Below are 19,282 nucleotides of genomic sequence, written 5' to 3' on the forward strand. Positions count from 1 at the left end.
CTCCAGATTTCCAGACTTTGCGTTTTGGCTCCCTTTTTCGGCTCAATTATGCACATTTCTCACAAAACACGTCAAAATACCAAAATAGACTAAATATGCAAATAATGGACGTGTAGAGTGACTTTGACATCAAAAACAGACCAAGTAACGGCCTTAAAATAGTGCAAAATCCGAGCGTATCAGTAGGGCACATAATTCTGTGATCTGAAATCCAATCAGATCCAATCTGTAGCCACAATCTGAAAACACTCTGAATAATATATGTTCTCTGTTCTTGCCCGTGGATGTAGCCAACGCAATGTTGGTGAACCACGTAAATCTGTGTCTTCTTTACGTTCTTTTGTTTCTCGATTCACAATTGCCCTATTTGTCATAACAATATAAATGAAGAAAATAAGCCTATGTGATAAACTCGTAGTTTAGCATTTGTTTAGGATGTTTAACAGTGCAGATTTCAGATTTCAGTGTTTTATAGCACATTACTTGAGTTTTCATCTATGATCCCCTACTTTAGTGTTTTGATGAGTTTGTCGAGTTTTTGTAGTCACAAAAGGTGGAATCGGACGAAAATGGTATCGAGACAGCAGGCCGGGCGTTTTACTGGAGTGACCGGGCGTTTGCGCCTCCAGACCGGGCATTCCCACTGTCCCCGGGCATTTTCCGATGAAGAATCGCCCGGGTCGGGCATTTTGCGCAATGTCGCGGTTTAAGAAGAATGCCCGGTCAGGCGTTTTGTTACTTAAAATCGCTCGGCCGGGCGATTTACTCGTATGCTGATTTCCGTCTATTTTCGCCCCGGGTATAAATAGGACCTAGGGTTCGATTCCAGCATACTTTCCACACGCCCCAGAAGCAGTTTCCACGTTTGAGAGCAGATTGAAGCGACAAAAAGTCCGATTCATCAACAAGTTTGAAGACGAAGACGATTTGCCCATTCAATTCACCTTTGGGAGTATCTCTATTAGTTTTCCTATGTTCAATTCACTTTCTATGGATTTCTCTTGTGAATTTGCATTGAATATGAGTAGCTAAATCTTTTGTAGAGTTTTGGTGAAAAATACAATGAAGGCTTTTGATTAATTAAAGGACTTTTGATTACCTACGCTCTTGTGATTTCTTTGCTTCATTCTTGTGCTTTTTCAATTCAATTGCTTAGCTACCAAATGGGTTTGTTGACCTAGTTTTGAGTAATCGAGAGATACCTAATTAGGATTGATAAAAGAATGAACAACACCTAGATAATTTGCATTCGAGAGAAGGAATTCTAGAGTGAGGGCTTGAGCCTTTTGTTTTAAGGAGTTAATTGTGACGTATTAGAAGGAGACTTCAATATTAATGATTAATCAACTGGTTAAGTGCACTCGAGAGAGGGCTTAGTCTAGACTAGCGGCTTTCCTAGTACTCCTAGAGACTTCAAATGGGTAATCGAAGTTGTTGAGTTGTTCACATCGTGTTCGTTGTAGTTGGATCCAAGGCTCTACCTTGTTCTCTTATTTGAAACTCATCTTTTGTTGCGTGTTTTTATCTTTTTTATGTTTAATTGTTTTTCAAAATCAAAATCAACATTTCCGGATTCTCTAGATAGTAGTTGAAATCGGTTCGTGGTACTTAAGTTGCACATTTGTCTCTGTGGATACGATACTCGTACTTGTTTATTGCTACACTAACCCCGTACACTTGCGGGTAATTCTCGTGTTTAAAATAAATCGAGTCACTATGCTACTCATCAATCCAAGACAAAATATTTATAAAAAGAATATCACAATTTATTCAATATGCATCAAAGCAAAGCTACAATTGTGGTGCTTGTATTGAAGTTAGTATTTGCAGGGCAAGCAAGTGCAACAACTAGCTTCAAGAAATGTTTTACCAAATATGTTCTTGGTTGTGTTTTTAAACCAGACAAACTTGTTTGTGTTGCAAAATGTTTAGCCAAATGTGTCATTAATAAAGAGTCTGATTCTTCAAGTCAAGTCTGCAATTATGGTTGTGCAATGGATCAATGGGCACATTATGGTATGTACCACTAAATTAATAGCATCTTGTACATACATATGTTCTTGCTACTGTGCATCCCTTAACTGTACTAATATGTAACAGCCCAAGTCGCCGCCTGCGTGATATTGTCCGCTTTGGACCATGCCGAGTGCATGCCATCCTCACGGTTTTAAAACGCGTCACACAAGGTAAAGGTATCCCAGCCCATTTATAGAGTTGTTCGTTCTCCTCTCCGTCCGATGTGGGATTTGCCTAAGGTAAGTCCATGCCGTGTGCATGACGACTCACCCCCGCCTTAGGGACTCAGCGTCCTCGCTGAGATTTGCCCCACCACCGAACCGGCACCGGCTCTGATACCAAATGTAACAGCCCAGGTCGCCGCCTGTATGATATTGTCCGCTTTGGACCATGCCTAGTGCATGCCATCCTCACGGTTTTAAAACACGTCACACAAGGGAAAGGTATCTCAGCCCATTTATAGAGTTGTTCGTTCTCCTCTCCGTCCGATGTGGGATTTGCCTAAGGTAAGTCTATGTCGTGTGCATGACAACTCACCCTCCCTTAGGGACTCAGCGTCCTCGCTGAGGTTTGCCCCACCACCGAATCGGCACCAGCTCTGATACCAAATGTAACAGCCCAGGTCGCCGCCTGCGTGATATTGTCCAATGTAACAACCTAGGTCGCCGCCTGCGTGATATTGTCCAATGTAACATCCCAAGTTTTGACTATCTTGTACTTTAAAAGTCAATGGAAAAAACTATAAATGTTAAATATTTTTTTTTTTGCAATTATCACACATGGAAATATTTTGGTTAAATTGTATTTCATTTGTTCCATAAAAAAAAAATAGTTTTGAAACACAAAACTTTAATGTACAATTGTCAAAGTAAGATAGAAAAGAGAAAAAATAGTTGGGTCCTCATTATTATAAAGAGAAAAATTATCTAATTTATAATTGTGATGCAATTATAATGGACATGCAAAAATGACAAAAACAGTTTAGTTTTATGGGACTAATGAAATATCTGATATGGCTGGTGAGAGATTATACATGGACATCACGTGTAGGCAATCTATTTTTATGAATAAGAATATGTCATTATGTATAAAGTCATTTGATTGAAACACATCACGTGTAGGCAATCTATTTTTTTGTCATGAAAAAATTGCGAACAATGCCAAATTTTGTGTTTTTTCTCCCTAATTTTTAAAATACCTGGATGAAACAGAATTTGATTAAATTTTAGAATTTTTCGTAGCAATTTGCCAATGCATATACTGTAACGATGTTATCCTAAATAATTGTCATTTTGTTTTGATATGAAAATACATTATGCCAATTCAATTAATCTTATATTAATTTTGCAGATGTGACGAAAGTTGGTGGGTTTGTTAGTGTGTGAGCCTTGTGCGACTTAAAAATGTGGCGCTTCTTTTCCAATCTCATGAAATGAACGAAAAATTGAAAGAATAACAGAGCTATAAGTCTATAACATTTTATTTTATTTGCCATCAAAATTTTAATTGCGACATTTTATGTTTCTTCTATTAGTAAAACTTAATTAAATTAAAACGATGTAGTTTTGATTGTCACATTGCCGCATCAGTTTTGATTTTTGTTTTGGGAAAAATCAGAAAAAACTAAAGTTCATGCTTGTATTCAAAAATTAAAGTTTAAGGGAAAAATTAGTAAAAGTTTAAAGTGAAGGAACTGGCAGCGGAAGCATTCGTTTTCATAATTTAATAATTAATCGAACAAATAAATCATATAATAATCAGATCTATTTAGCAGATTATTTAGACAAATTCTATTCGCGTAATTCTCACATGTATCATGCTCATAACTTGAATTGATCATGCTTTAAGTATAATTGAAACCTAAAACATGCTTTTCTATGGAGCAGAAATAATACCTTATTAATTCTCCAAAAGAATTGACGATGGCTAGCGACTTCTCCACGTGACGCTTTGAATACTAGACCACGGATCTTCTCTCTAGTTCCCGAACTGTACTCCAATATCAGTGTGGGCTGATCCCACCGGAATACTAGGACTTAAATAAAAGAGACAGATTTTCGACTCCACGGAGGAGAGGAAAAAATCGCCCAACACCGAAAGGGGGGGACGAAAACTTTAGGAAAAAATAATAATGTTGTATATATATTTTTCTGTCTCCTATATTCTCCTATTTATATTAAGTTCCTTTTGGACCCAGACAGGGATCTATGGAAGGTTTTGGATATTGGCTCATCCAATTTACTTTTTACTAATTAAATTGAACCCACAATTTAATATAAGTTTTAATTGGAATATTACGAGCAGCCACTACAGAAGTAATATTGAACTCTCCCCATCCAAATCCAAAATTATAAGTAATCTAGGTTTCCGTTTTAACTTTCATTTCCCGCGCTTAAGATAAAAATGTCCATTAATTAATTAATGTCTGCTATGGACTTAATTAATTAACTTCTTATTAATTCCAAGAGTGGACTCAGCATGAAACGCTTATTTATTATTCTTAGAGTGATCAAACTCCAACCTAGCTAGGTTCCGAATAATAAAACCTTGTTTCGCGCTCCTCTTGAGGACATTATCAAACGAGACTCACCTCACACACGATTCAATATAATAGCAATCCTAGCACCGCTAGATATTAATCACCATTACCCAATATATCAGGATTATTGGATTACGAAAAACCCGCATCATTTGATAAGTCAAAGTAATGCATAATCAATACCGCATGCTCAATGCTAACCTACATTGATTAAGAAACAAATATTTATCAAGACCTCATCTTTCAGTAGATAGCACAAAGACACGTCTTTGCTGTTAGATCCGTTCAGTGCTTTACCACACCAATGTCATCTTATTTCAAGTAAGGCTTAGAAATATGCGGATTGACATTGCAACCTTTCACGATGAATAGTCTAATTCCATCTAGGTCGTGAAATTCTTCATTTTCTTTGTTTAGGACTGACCGTGTTACCTTAAAGTGGACGTCGCCCACAACCGGTCTACTTAAACAAAGACTTAGACTTTGTTAAGTTAACTTATACATTTAAACATGCAATTAACATCCATTAAATGTAAAACATAACAACATTATGACAAAAATAATCTGTTCTATTCCTTGGAAAATAAAATAAGAGTTTTACAGTATTCAATCGAAACGTGATTTCTAGTATACAAATTCTAACAGAAAGTTCATGTACTTGTAGGCAAATAACCATAATTATTTATGTGTTTCATCGAAGTTGTCAAATATTTTGAATTTGACAACTGCATTTAACGCAAATATAATAAATTTGAAAGCGGACAATGTGTGGTATTCTTGGAGCTATATGATGATGACACCTAGAAAAATTGAGAACAACTAAGAGGGTTATCTAGAGTAAGAAACTAGTCATCTACCAAGTTTAAGATTAAATGATTTAAGAAAAGCTAGTTACATTCTGAGCATATAAGTCTTTTGAGATCGTTAAAAAAAAAGAATATTGTTTTTTTCTTAGACACTTTAACATTAAAAATTCCAAGAAAAATTATACTCCCTCTGTACCATTAGTGATGTCACATTTCTTTTTTTGCACTCCCTTTGAAAAAATGATAAATAAATAATTAAAATGAGGAGGGAGTAAAGTAAGAGATAAAATAATGTAATTAAGACTCTTTTCTATATTATTTTTTCTCTTACTTTACTCTCTCTTCACTTTAACTATTTATTACTCTACCCGTCCCGTAAAAATTTGTGCACATTTCATTTTAATCTGTTCTATAAAAATTTGAGTATTTCCATTTATAGAAAGTTGTCCCAACTCATTAATTTATTTCAAATGTTCATATTTTTATGGGTGGAGGAGTATAATATTTTCAGAACGAGTGAAAAAATAAATGTGCTAACGGCAATGAAAGTAATGTTCTGGATGGAATTAATTTTAAAGAACTGAATGTATTAGCATTGTTTTTAATTTTAATGAAGACAATATCCTACTGTATTATTCATCGAATGTTTACAAACAAATTTAGGCATGTTTCATACAAAATGTTTTACCTTGTTTCAATTTAGTACAAAAATATTAAGTTTACATATTTCATACAAAAAGTTACATTAATATTTTAAATTAATACATTCCGTTAAATATTTTAAATACTGTTAGTTAGTTTATAATTTGTCCAACTTATCATCATAATAAAAGAATAATTAGAGATTTAATATAATTAATCACTCTAAAAAATAACAATTAATATCAATTCTTCCGGTAATTGATTGTGGTTTAAAAAAAATTTGTCTCTCAATATACTTTATTTTTTTATTGTATTCTTTATAGAACACAATATAAAATAAGTCCATATTTCGTCTTTACAAAATGGCTAATTTGAGCTTCAAACAGTCAATAAGTCAATATTTAATTTTTTTTACAAAAAAGATTCAATATCGTTTTAATTGTATTCTCCATTGTTATATGAGAAATCTTCGGCAATAAAATGCAATTTGCTAATTTGATGGTGAAGAGTGATGATTTTTTTCTATGCGTGAGTAATAAAAATAATTATGTTTGAAATAATTAATGGAAAGTTTTAATTTAAATTTTTTTGTACAAATTTGAAATTTTTTGTACAAATTTTTTAGAGTTAACGGAATGTATAATTTTAAACATTAAGTAAATATTTTATATAAAATATGTAAACTTAGTATTTTTTATAGTATTAAATTGAAACAAAAGTACAATATTTCGTATGAAATATGTAATTATCCCACAAATTTACCATAATTGGTTTTGGACTAACGTACACGTAACATACGGATCGATAAAAATAAATTAAATTGGATAATGGATTATGTGTGCAATTAAAGGAATCAGATCCAGATTCCATGCCCAGTCCCCAACGTGAACTCAACTGATCGTCTTCACCGCGTTGACACTCAGTTCATTTGTTCTTTCCAATTTCTCCATTTCGATTCCAATCCACAATCTCATTCAAATCCCCAATGAGATTCTGATTCCAACTTCATTTCCAATTGAGTTGATTTCTCCTCTTCTTCCGGCTAAATCCCCCAATTTTTGAAGAACAAAAACCGTCAATTTTCGCACGAGATCCAAAAGGAGAAGATCTATTTCCATGGCTCTTAGAAGGAGGCAGCAAATCGGGAAGCCAGACGGCGGCTTATCCTTCACTTACGATTCTCCGCCGGCGCCCTCCGCCGACAGTTCTTCCTCTTCTTCTTCCGCCTCCTCGCTCGCCACTAAAGCTATTAGAGCGTCTTCGGCGTACAGGGAGTCGTCGCTGTCTTCTGTCTACGAACAGTCGGCTCTTTCTTCTCCGCGCGGTTCTGCTCCTTCCGCTGCTAATAAGGTGCGATTTTGGCGTTGCTATTTTTTGAACTGAAGTTGTTCCCTCTTCTCTCTCTTCTTCTTTTAGATTTGAGTATATTGTTTTATAATAGCAAAATGTGTTTTTCTGTTACCTAATATGAGTGTACGGTGCAATGTTCCTCGGGGTTTGATGTTTTGTGCTTCTGAATGATGAATGTGAGATCAATTGACAACCTTTGTCGCCGGTACAATTGCATCTGCAGGGTTTGCATTTCCAATATGTTGTGGAATGTAGGATTTGCTCTAGGTTGGATATTTTCCCTGGATAATAATTTTAGTGACGCTATAGATAGATGAAGTGAGTGGGTATGACTTATGCATTCATGATAGACTCAAGCAAGTAATCTCGTTTCCAATCGATACTTGGTTGAATTCTTATAGAATGATCTGAACTGGGACACGTATGGAGAATACATGTTGGATTGGGAATTCCATTGAAATTTTACTGCCATGGTTGTATTTGGAAATGAAAGGTACAATTATGAAAATTTGTGGATCTTGGAATAAGCAAGAAACTTTTATCATAATATCATTTGATAACTTAACTTTGGTACATGCTTAAAGCTAAGAGATTATGCAAGTGAGTTGATGGGTTTAAGGGTTTTGGTGCAAGGGTTGGATGGCCTTGGATTTGGTGGTAGGATGTGTTCTAGCCAAATATTTCCACTTTTCATCCTTATTCCTTGCCTGATGGTTGTTTTCTATAGTTATATAGTCTTATATAGGTAGATCCCACTATGGTTCCCAAAAGCACTCTAATACTCTGTAAATGTACCAAACCACCTTTTGTGATAGTAATACATTAAGTAACAAATTCTAACACTCCATATCACAAGGTGGATATTACCCTTAATTCTAGGCATTAGAAACTTTGTTAAGAGGTTGGTGGCTTAATTTATGATATTGAATAATCTATCTGAATGCACTCTTCCACCCATGCCCGAACCAGTTTCCTTCTCCTTGGCTTTCTGTAGTACTATCTCTCCCCACCTAAACTAAAACCTCTCTTTAATTTCTCTCTGTGTGTGTGTGTTTCAATTCAATGAATGATACATCATTACATTCTGTTATTATAATTTCAGAATTATATACTCCCCCCGTCCCACTCTAGTTGACAAATTTTCCTTTTTGGGATGCCCCACTCTAAGTGACACATTTTCCTTTTTCGGGTGTCCCACTCTAAGTGACACATTTCTTAAAAGAGAAACATCACACTCTCTACTTTATTCTCTCTCCACTTAACTCACAAAATAACACTGCACAATATCCCGTGCTAAATAAGAAATGCTCCACTTAGAGTGGGACGAAGGGAGTATTAGTTAATATTGTATATCGATTGAATTCGATTAAGCTATTGACTTGTTCTTGCAACCACTTCATTTATATAGGTTAGTGAATTTTGATTTAACACAAACCTATATTGATTTGATAATATTATGGTGTTGTTGGAGTACTAGATTGATGGTGCAGATCTCTACGATCATCTTATACCTGCTGAAGTAATATTGTCAGTATTAAATATAGGATCCATACATCTATGACCATGCACCAAAGAAGAGCATAAATGAATCTAAGCAAGGATTCTGGGGGACGCTTGCTCGTAAAGCTAAGTCAATTATTGATGAAGATGATGATACAGCTCAGCAACACGAGACACCCACAGGGACTAATTTTGAGTCATCTGATAGAAGCAAAAAGGATCAGGTGTGAAAATTTTGCTTCAAAATTTCAGCAATCTGAACATACTGAATGTCACAAGCACATTAACTTTATGAAGGACTGTGAAATTTATAACCTTGTTTTATAAAAATTTTCACTTTTTCACATGACTCTTTTACGCAACTTATTTCTGTTCTCCTTTCTTCAGTACTATAGCACATATAATTCTACTGACAACCGTCGAAAGACTGAAGGTCCTGGGATACAGAAGGGACTAGATGCTATTGCTTCATCCCTTAATTATATTGGTGGCACTATTGGAAAATCTCTTGAGGTAGACTTTTGTTCTCTTGTTTCTGATTCACTGGCAAGAGTATGCTTTGTCATGTTATGTCTTTTAACTCTAGTTTTATGCTTTGGTGGAGATTTTATTGATAACTGTTCTACATAATTAATCAGACAGCCGCTGCTGGTATCTTAAAACTACTTTTTTGCCATAAGTCACTCAAAATTAAACATTCACTCTACTTGGTTGCAGGAGGGTATCACAGCCGTTGAGAACCGTACTGCAGGCTTAATTCAAGAGACTCGTAAGATTCAGATAAGAAAAAAGAATAATAACTCTGGATCACAAAACCAGGTGTCAAATTTTGACAGCCTGAGACGACAACCTTTGCAACAGAGTCATGTGCAACCTGAGAATCACAGTACAGTCGAAATACAGCTGAAGGCATCTCGCGACGTAAGGTTGCAACTCTGTAGTGTTAGTTTTAGAACACGAGAAATTTTTAAGCTAACACAATTTTTTCCTTTATGCTATTTTGTCTAGTCCTGCATTTTGAACCAATGATGCACACTATAATCTCTGCCGTATTAATAAAACTTTTACAGTGGTATCTAATATTAATGGAATTATGTTGATTATACTGTATTCAATAACTTGTATGAAAACGTATGATTGTGTTCAAGATACGTTGGATGCTTATTCAGTTAGAATGCACAGAATGATTTATAGAGATTATTGCTTGGTATTATGAACACAATAAATCGAAAACAAGTTATGCTTGATCAGAGGAAACAACATAGAGAAAGAATACATTTAAAGAGAGCTTGTATTGGTCTCAGATAGCCTCTATGTGAACTCTTAATTGATTATACCATTCCTACTGGTGGAACTGGCAAGTTCAAGGGGAACCCTGCAATAAAAAATGGGTTTAAAACACTATCTTATTTTAACTTTGTCACAAGATGAGTAATCAGCATCTTCTCATTTTCCTTCTAATCTTGTGTCTGCCTCTGTCATGTCAGATTGCTTCTCTTTTTTGAAATTTCTGATCAGAAATCCATCTGCATTCTGCACTCATTTGTGCGTGTGTCATTGGTTGCCTTTATGCTTGTCAGGTCTTCCACACAACTTGTTTTGGTGGTAATGTGAAGTATATAGTATATATTGTTGGTCACTAGAAGCATCTGATCCATCTAATTTCATGAAGCTGCTACTTACTGTTTGGAAATCAGAATTTTGGTAATATTTATTAGATGCATGATAGTCTCTGTTCCAAACTCTCAGGTTGCAAGTGCAATGGCTGCTAAAGCAAAACTTCTAATGAGAGAGCTGAAGACAGTCAAAGCTGATCTTTCTTTTGCGAAGGACCGATGTGCCCAGCTAGAAGAAGAAAACAGAATGCTTAGGGAAAGCCGTGAAAAAGGAGACAACACAGATGATGATGACTTGGTAAGTAATCTCTTGCCAAAAGAAGGATATCCACCCTCTAAGGAGGGGGAGGAAGGTTTAAAACTTAAATAATGAAGATTTAAAATCTGAAAACCTTGACCTTGGTCCAGTGTCATTTGTCCCTTTTTTTGAAATCCTCCTCCGTGGTTTTTTCATATCCAAATCATTTTATCAAATGCCTCTGTCAATTTCCCAAACATCATGATGGATCGAGCTATCATCCTTAATTTTATTTCGAACTCTCATGTTTGAAGATATCAAAGGATGTGTATATTTTATGTGCGAATATGTGCTGTATCCAGTATATTTGATGTTTTGCGGACAATTTGTCAAAGTTCTTGAACCATAAACAACTATATTAAAATCTTGTTGGAGCTCAAAAACAAATAAAATTCCGCAACATATTTGTATCTTGTAGGGCCTCTACCTTTTGTTAGTCAGTTGCTTACCAGAAATAGAAATATCATTTGTTGGGCCAAAATCTGAAGTTTCCTAATTCCTTACACAATTATGTATCTGAGAGTCTAGTTACTGTTGCCCGAAGTTTCATCATTTAAAAGTGATGGTGATATTTTTATTTTACTTGAAAATCGGTGATGTTACATATATTTGTTTACAGCGCTGTATAGGGTGCTTTGTTTTGATGCCTTGTTAAGTTTTAACCACAATATTCACAGCAGCTTAGGTGTTTGTAAACTTCACATTCCCCTAATCCATCATATATTAAAAGGGGGTGGTTCATTCAACTGCTAGTACAGATTTGTTCTGGATTTATAAGTACGTAATTAACAAGTGAGTTGCAATATTGTTTATCAGATAAGGCTCCAACTCGAGTCCCTTTTGGCTGAGAAAGCTCGACTTGCCCAAGAGAATTCCGTCTACGCACGGGAGAACCGTTTTCTAAGGGAGATTGTCGAATACCATCAACTTACTATGCAGGATGTTGTGTATTTTGATGAAGGTAGTGAAGAGGTCACGGAAGTCTACCCCATCAAGTTAACCACAGCCACAAATACACAACCCTCGTCAATCTCTCCAACTCCAACAGTTCCCCATGGGGCAATGTCCAAAGCACAGCAGCATGTCTCTCTCAAAACTTCCCCATCCGAAGAGCTCCAAGAGGCTCCACAAACTATTGGCGTGACCAACCCGTATGTTCAGATGCCTTGAGAAGATGTTAGAAAAAAGTTGAATGGATCTCAGCTACGCGTTCTCATCCTATCCATTTATAAATGTAGTTGAGTTGATCTCAGTCTCTCATTTTTGTGAATTTGGATTTTTTTTTGGTTTTATTTCTGTAAATTATTGTATTTCTGATGATCTTCCTCTCATTTGAAGCGCCTAATATGCTCCGATGATTTACTTGGTTTTATTTCTTCTTTTTCCTATAGAGAGAAACTGGTCCAACACTTGTAAGCGTGTCTACTTTTTATGACATTATGAAATTGGCGATTGGGAACTGTAAATTTATATCTTCATCTTGATGAAGCAACTGTAATTCTGCCTACTCTACTTATCTTGCATTCTGTACTGAAATGATACTCCCTCTATTACAAGTCCACATTTAACATAAATATGGGTTTTATGAAATATAGTAAAAAGGAGGTGTGAAAAGGTCAGTGGAAGGTGGCTCCTACTTTTGTATACAACCTTCGTCCCTTAAAAATAGAAACTATTTTCATTTTCGGTTGTCCCTTACAATTATAAATTTTTCTAAACGTTATATTTTTGGACATGGACCCTATAATCCACTGACACTCTTTCCACTACTTTTTCTCTTCTTGTATGTTACTTTATCTATTTTTCTCAACATCTCTCTTACTTTACCAATTCTACATTAAAACCTATGTTGTTCCAAAAAAATTTATTTTGAAGGACGGAGGTAGTATTAGTATTACAATGAAATGTGAGTGAAATAAAATTGGTGGGATGTGGGATTCATTACCATAAATGGTAAAAAGTAAATGCGACTTTTATTGGTGGATGGACGAAAATGGAAAAATGGGACCTTATTGGTGGACGAAGAGAGTAATATTTTTCAGTTTACATGCATGGTGGTGTGGGCCCAAATGAATTATTTAATAATTTTGCCCTTTTAAAAAAATTATAGGGGTTGGAGTAATCCAGATGCCCTTCGATGTTTTGTCTTGACATGTTGACAAGTTTTACATCTTTCAACATAAGCTGCAAGGTTCCTTTACATATTCAGCCACCAAAACATCATTCTCAAGTTTTTATACATTCCTAGGATGAGTAGTGTATGTCCGTGCAATGAGCTTCACCTATAATTTCTTTACCAATTTATCTTCTCAAGGCACGCAAATCCTGATTTCATACATCAACGCATCATACTTGGGGCTCCATTCCTATTTTTTCCCTTTATTTTCTCGAGATAGACATCTTTATGTTGAGCTTCAATGATTCGACCATACAAGTGAGGCTTCATTATCAATGTAGCTATACGTGTACTTGTGCTGATGATATGTTCTTGTTTAGTTATCAAAGAACCCAATTATACTCAGTTCTTTTGGTTAGCGCATCAGAAACAACGTTTGCTTTTCTTGCATGGTATTGAATGTTACCGTCGTAATCTTTGATTAGCTCCAATCATCTCCATTGTCTCATATTGAGCTCGTTTTGATCGAACAAATACTTTAAACACTTGTAATCTAAGTAAATAAAACATTTTCCGGCATACAAATAATGTCTCCAGATTTTTAATGCATGCTGGTCATCAGCTAATTCCAAATCATGTGTTGGGTAGTTGTTCTCATGTTGTTTCAGCTGACGTGAGGCATATGCAATCGACTTCCCATTCTGCATTGAACCAGAGGCGGACCCACTAAGGGGCATGGGGGGCCCTTGGAACCCCCACTCATTTTCGATGTTCCTATATATATAGTATTCATAAATTAATTAGCAAGTTAGTCCATAGCTTAGTTGGTCAATTAGTTGGCCAAGTTACAAGGATGTCACGGGTTCGATTCTTTGAGGTTGCGAATATATGTTTATTTTTGGGATTTTCTCAAAGCTAGGGCAACTAAATAGATTTATTTATCTATTAACTTATTCATGGCTTTTTACTTTATCGGCTAGATTAATTTATTTATGTTTTTTCTAGTTATATAATTTTTATTTGTGTAAAAATTGTCATTGTAACATCACAAAGTAGTAGTAGTAATTTTTATAATCCTAGAATAAAAATAATTATTTAGTTACATTAATAAGCGTATATATTCATATTATTTAAATTTAAAGTTATGCTTTTTATTTAAAATTATATTCTTCAATTATTTCGACATTGACACTATCTTCATATGTACTTTAACTTATATTGCTCATTTTTAAATTATTTATCTCACGATATTTGTATTGTTCATGTCGTGATTGTTTCTGGCCTTATTGATACTAAAAGTACACAACAATTGATAATGTTAGTTTGGACCCCCCAGTATCAAAATCCTGCGTCCGCCACTGCATAGAACACAACCTAATCCCTGCTTTGAAGCATCAGTGAAAACCACAAATCCTTCAATTCAACTGGTATAGTCAATACTGGTGCAAGAAACTTTCTTCACATTCATTTGTCCACCGAAACTTATTCTCCTTCTTCAATAGTTGGGTCATGGACTTTGCTACATTTGTTCGGGTTTTCCATGCACTAACTGCATTTACCTTGGCAGGGTCCACTATAATTCCTTGATTTGAGACAATGTGCCCCAAAAATACATCTTTAACCAGAACTCACACTTATTAAATTTGGCATAAAGTCTTTCTTTCCGTAATGTGTTCAACACCACTTCCAAATGCATGATATGCTGTGCCACATTCTTGAAATATATCATAATATCATCGATGAAGACAATTACAAATCTATCTAGATATGGGTGGAAAATCTGATTCATCAAACTCATAAAATCTGCAAGGTATTGCTAAGCCCAAAAGGCATCACTATACACTCATAGTGTCCATAACATGTACGGAATGCAGTTTTCGGTGTATTATCCTTCCGATTTTTTAGTTGATGGTACACAGACCTTAAATCAATCTTGGAGAATATACCCGATCCTTTCAGCTAGTCAAATAAATTGTCAGTTCTGGGCAGTGGACATTTGTTCTTGATAATTAACTTATTCAACTCTATGTAGTTTATACACATTCAAATTGTGTCATCCTTCTTCTTATCAAATAAAAGACACGTGCTCCCCATGGTGAGATGTTTTCACACCTAAGAACAGAAAAATCAAGCTCACAATTTGGGACAGAAAAAAAAAAAAAAAAAAAAAAAAAAAAAAAACCAAACTTTCTCTCAGTCTCACATCTAAGAGCAACAAACAACTCGGCTCTCTAACTGAGGAACCGCTACTCAAGCAAACTAGCTAGCCACGACTAGTTTATAGTACAGCTACACCCAGCTCACCGAGGGAATGATCTGGTGCAGCTGAGACGACCTATTCATGTCTCACACTTGGATTGAATATAACCTTTGTAGTTGCACTTTTAACTCCTCTAACTCCTTTGGAGACATGCGATACGGTGCTCTTAATACACGAGTTGCTCCTGGAAGCAAGTTTATAGTGAATTCAGTTTTTCTGTCTGGAGGCAAACCTGGTAGTTTCTCTGGAAATACATCTTAGACCAGAAGTAGTGTCAGCTTCTGTGACTTGTTTATTATCAAACTCAATAAGAAAGATTAACACCCTTCATTTTGAGCATTTTCATTGCTTTCTAACTTTGACCCATGAAAAGTAAATTATGGTTCTTCTGGTTTTTGAAAAATTAACTCTTTTTCCAAGCAATTGATTGTGATGCGGCTAACTTCCAGTAAATCCATCCTTAGGATAATGTCAAAATCTCTTATGTCTAAAACATGTCAATCTGCTATTAGTAATCTGCAAGGTCCAAATCTATGTTTTTGCATATTTCATCCGCAATTAAGATTCTCCGTGAAGGTATGCACACTTACTTCTACGGCATCACTAAGTTTTTCCTTAATTAGTTTTAGCTTAGAGTGTAATGTGGTAGATATAAATGACTGTGAAGCTCAAGTGTCAAATAATTCAAAAGTATAGTCCAAATCTTGTGTGTTATATATTGTGGTTGTATATAAACAAAAATGGTGTACATTGAATATTATTATTTTAGTCATAATTTCGACTTGTATGTCATTTGTAAACTTAGTTATTTTGTAAAAAAAATTTAAAATCGAACTAGTTATATAAAAACAAATAATGTTGATTGTTGATGCAGAATAAACAACATGATCATGCATAATATAATCTGCAGAAACGTAAACGGTTACTTGAGCAAATGAAGTTATTGGGCCGATTGACAAACCCATACGTGTTGTGAATATAATATATAGGCCTTAGATTCAATTAATTTAAATGAAAGCTAAAAGGATCGTTTTTATTTGTAGTTTATGATGTTGGTTCTATTTATTCCATCCGTTTCTTGTTAATAGAGACACTTCTTTCAATACAAAGTTTAAGAATAATGTGTTAAGTGGATGGTCAATAAAGTAGAGTGATAAAGATAGAGAATAAAGTAAGTGAGAGAATAACTTTTTGCCAAAAATAGCAATGTCTCAATTATGTTGGACTTCCCAAAATAGAAAAATAACTAAATAAACATGGAACGGGGGGAGTATCTTTTAGCTTATGATTACTTGGTTGTACCCGACTCGTGGAGCTTTCAGTTTCCTTTTCTTATTATGTTGTTGAATTTAAGTCACTTATAGGTTTGAGCTGTGGTTTGGAATGACCGATTTTGATTTTATTTACGATAAAACTAATAAAATGATCATAATACACTTCTTCCAACTTAAGGTAGTTTGGGTTGTACTCCTTCCATCCTCAAAGAGTATGAACTGTTTTTTTTCAACCGTCTCTGAAAAGTATGAACTTTTTAATTTTGAAAAAGTCAAACAACCCATTACCCATACACATAATATTATTTACAACTTATACCATTTCTATTAACAATTTATACCACTACAATAATGTTTACCCCACTCTCAATTAACATTATTTCCACCACCCTTTCTCTCTCTTTATATTATGTTTTCTCTAATTTATTGAAATTCGTGCCAAATCCATTGTTTATATTTTTTGGGAATAGAGGGAGTATTTCTTTTTAGGTCTTCCAAAAATATGTGAGTTGTTTCCTCTTTTTCGCAAAAAAAAATATTCTCTTATATTGACTCTCTTTTTGTCTCTTTTATTTTTATTGTCTTTCTAGTTTGACCTTTGAACATTTATTTCTTAAATAACTTGTTATAAAGAAATGCTTCAACTAATTTGTATCCAAGGAAGTAATTAATTTTCATAAACAATAATAATGTGGAATTGTGGATGACCATTTTGTGGTGAGATGATATCACATAAATTTATGTGTTTGAAAATTTAGTAAATATGGGCTCATTAAAAGATCAGACTTAATCGTTCTGGCATAGACCATTGATAAGTTTGGATTCTACTATCAGTTAGTCCCTCCGTCCCTCAAATGCGGAGCCAGGATTTTAGTTCAACAGGGGCAAAAATAAATATACAAATTTTTTTTTAAATTTAAGGTAGGAAATTTATAAAGAAAATTAAATAACAAAGTACTAGTATACATAAAATAAATTGAGGTGGGGCAATTGCCCCTTATACACATCAAGTAGATTCGCCCTTGCCCGCAATATGAGTCTTATTTAATTATGACACCGACTTTAAGAAATAAAAAAAAAAAAGTGGATTGAATAAGTTAGTGGAATATGAGTCACATTTATATATATATTAATTTTATAATAAATTGTGAGTGAAATAAATTGATATAATGCAGGACCTACTTATCAACCAATTATGGTAAAAGTGAAATATATAATTCTTTCTTGAGACGAATCAAAATGACAAAATAAGACTCTTATTCTAAGACGATGGATTAATCGTTTAGCCTCAAAGGTAAAATAGATCAGCTAATTTGATCGATTCTAATCCATATTTCATTATTTGAAAGTTGATGGGCCTACCGCCTACGTATTTCTTTTTCATTTCCACAAAAAGTAGATATGCTTACATTACTGATTGCCTCACACAGGTTCTTCATCGGTCACACCTCAGTAGTCCTGATTTTTTATTTTATTCTATCATATTTTAAGAGTTTAAGTTTAAATATTTAATAAATGGTAATAGGTCTCATTCAACTAACCATATTTCACTAATATTAAATTATAAAATTAATATATAAAGTGAGATTCGCATTCCATTATATTTTTTCACCAATTCTCTTTACAATTCTTAAAATCAGTGTCGGACTCAAATGAGATTCCTAAAATGCACGGAGAGAGTATAATTCTCCGTCCACCAAATTCTAAATACTTCCTTTGTTCCATGTTAATTAAGTCATTTTTCTATTTTAGGAAGTTCCAAGATAATTGAGTCATTTTTATTTTTGGCAAATAGTAATCTTCTCTCTTACTTTATTCTCTCTTCATCTGTCATATTTTATTCACTCTTACTTTATTCACTATCTACTTAACACACTAATCTTAATCTTCGTGCCGAAAAGAAACGCATCTATTAACAAGGAACGAAGAGAGTATATATTATTATAGTTTCAGGATACCAAGATAATATTTTAAAAATATAAACTATTTAATTTAAACTTTAAGTAATTCCCTGAAAAGTATGAATTATTTTCTTGTTTGTCCATCCCTGAAAAGTACTCCATTCGTCTATTTGTAGTTGAGTCATATTCCTTTTAAGTTGCCCCACTATAGTTGAATCATTTTTTTTAGCAAAAAGCAAACCTATTTCTTCTCTCTTACTTTTACTCTCTTCCTTTATTTTATCTTCATTTCTCTACCTTTTTCCTTTCACACTTTATACTCCCTTCACTTAAATCACTTTTAACACAATTTTTTAAATCTCGTGCCGAAAAAAAACGTCTCTACTATAGAGGGATAGAGGGACTGAGAAAGTATGAAGTTTCTAATTTTGAAATAGTTAAACATCACATTACTCCTACACATCATTTTATTTTTAACTTATATTATTACACTACACTACACTACTACTCATGTAGAGCTCATTCTCTACTAACACTACTTACACTACTCTTTATCTCCATCCATCTTACTTTATAATTATACATTAAAATCCACGTCGAACCAAATGTTCATACCTTTCAGGAACAAAGAGAATAATGTCTTAAAATTCCTTTTGATCACCTTAAGTCCTTAACCTTTTATACGGAGTAACAACTTTGGACACCACATGAAATCCTAATAGTAGCACTTACAAAATTAAAAAGTTTCGGTCAAGCCTTATTGAATTCATTATCTGGTCGACTCATAGTAACCCGATATATTTAGTTATATTCATTAGGTTCGTGTAAATCAAAATATAATCGTGAAATTAGGTTTAAAAGTCATGTTTAATAATGAAATAACAAGTTTTAATCAAGTCAATTGGTTCATGTTGTTTTTGTGTCATATCAATCCAAATTATATCATTTCATTTAACGGATTCGT

At 34.1% G+C, this 19,282-nt stretch overlaps 1 protein-coding gene across 1 annotated transcript; it reads left to right on the forward strand.

The window, feature by feature from the left end:
- The first annotated feature begins 6,861 nt into the window (after nt 1-6,861).
- LOC125185699 lies at nt 6,862-12,233 on the forward strand. The gene is made up of 6 exons (XM_048082277.1): nt 6,862-7,353; nt 8,898-9,077; nt 9,241-9,366; nt 9,571-9,774; nt 10,603-10,767; nt 11,584-12,233. Exons 1-6 carry the CDS (start codon nt 7,120-7,122, stop codon nt 11,935-11,937), a joined length of 1,263 nt encoding a protein of 420 aa, XP_047938234.1. The 5' UTR covers nt 6,862-7,119; the 3' UTR covers nt 11,938-12,233.
- The last annotated feature ends 7,049 nt before the right edge of the window (nt 12,234-19,282 follow it).

The sequence above is a fragment of the Salvia hispanica genome, chromosome 4 (genome assembly GCF_023119035.1).
Source record: "Salvia hispanica cultivar TCC Black 2014 chromosome 4, UniMelb_Shisp_WGS_1.0, whole genome shotgun sequence".
Lineage (NCBI taxonomy): Eukaryota > Viridiplantae > Streptophyta > Magnoliopsida > Lamiales > Lamiaceae > Salvia > Salvia hispanica.

Excerpts from the sequence above, each read along its gene's own strand:
- LOC125185699 (XM_048082277.1), top strand. The coding sequence starts at position 7,120 with ATGGCTCTTAGAAGGAGGCAGCAAATCGGGAAGCCAGACGGCGGCTTA. Across the intron at positions 9,367-9,570 it reads CTATTGGAAAATCTCTTGAG|GAGGGTATCACAGCCGTTGA; the intron begins GTAGACTTTTGT and ends ACTTGGTTGCAG. Across the intron at positions 9,775-10,602 it reads AGCTGAAGGCATCTCGCGAC|GTTGCAAGTGCAATGGCTGC; the intron begins GTAAGGTTGCAA and ends CCAAACTCTCAG.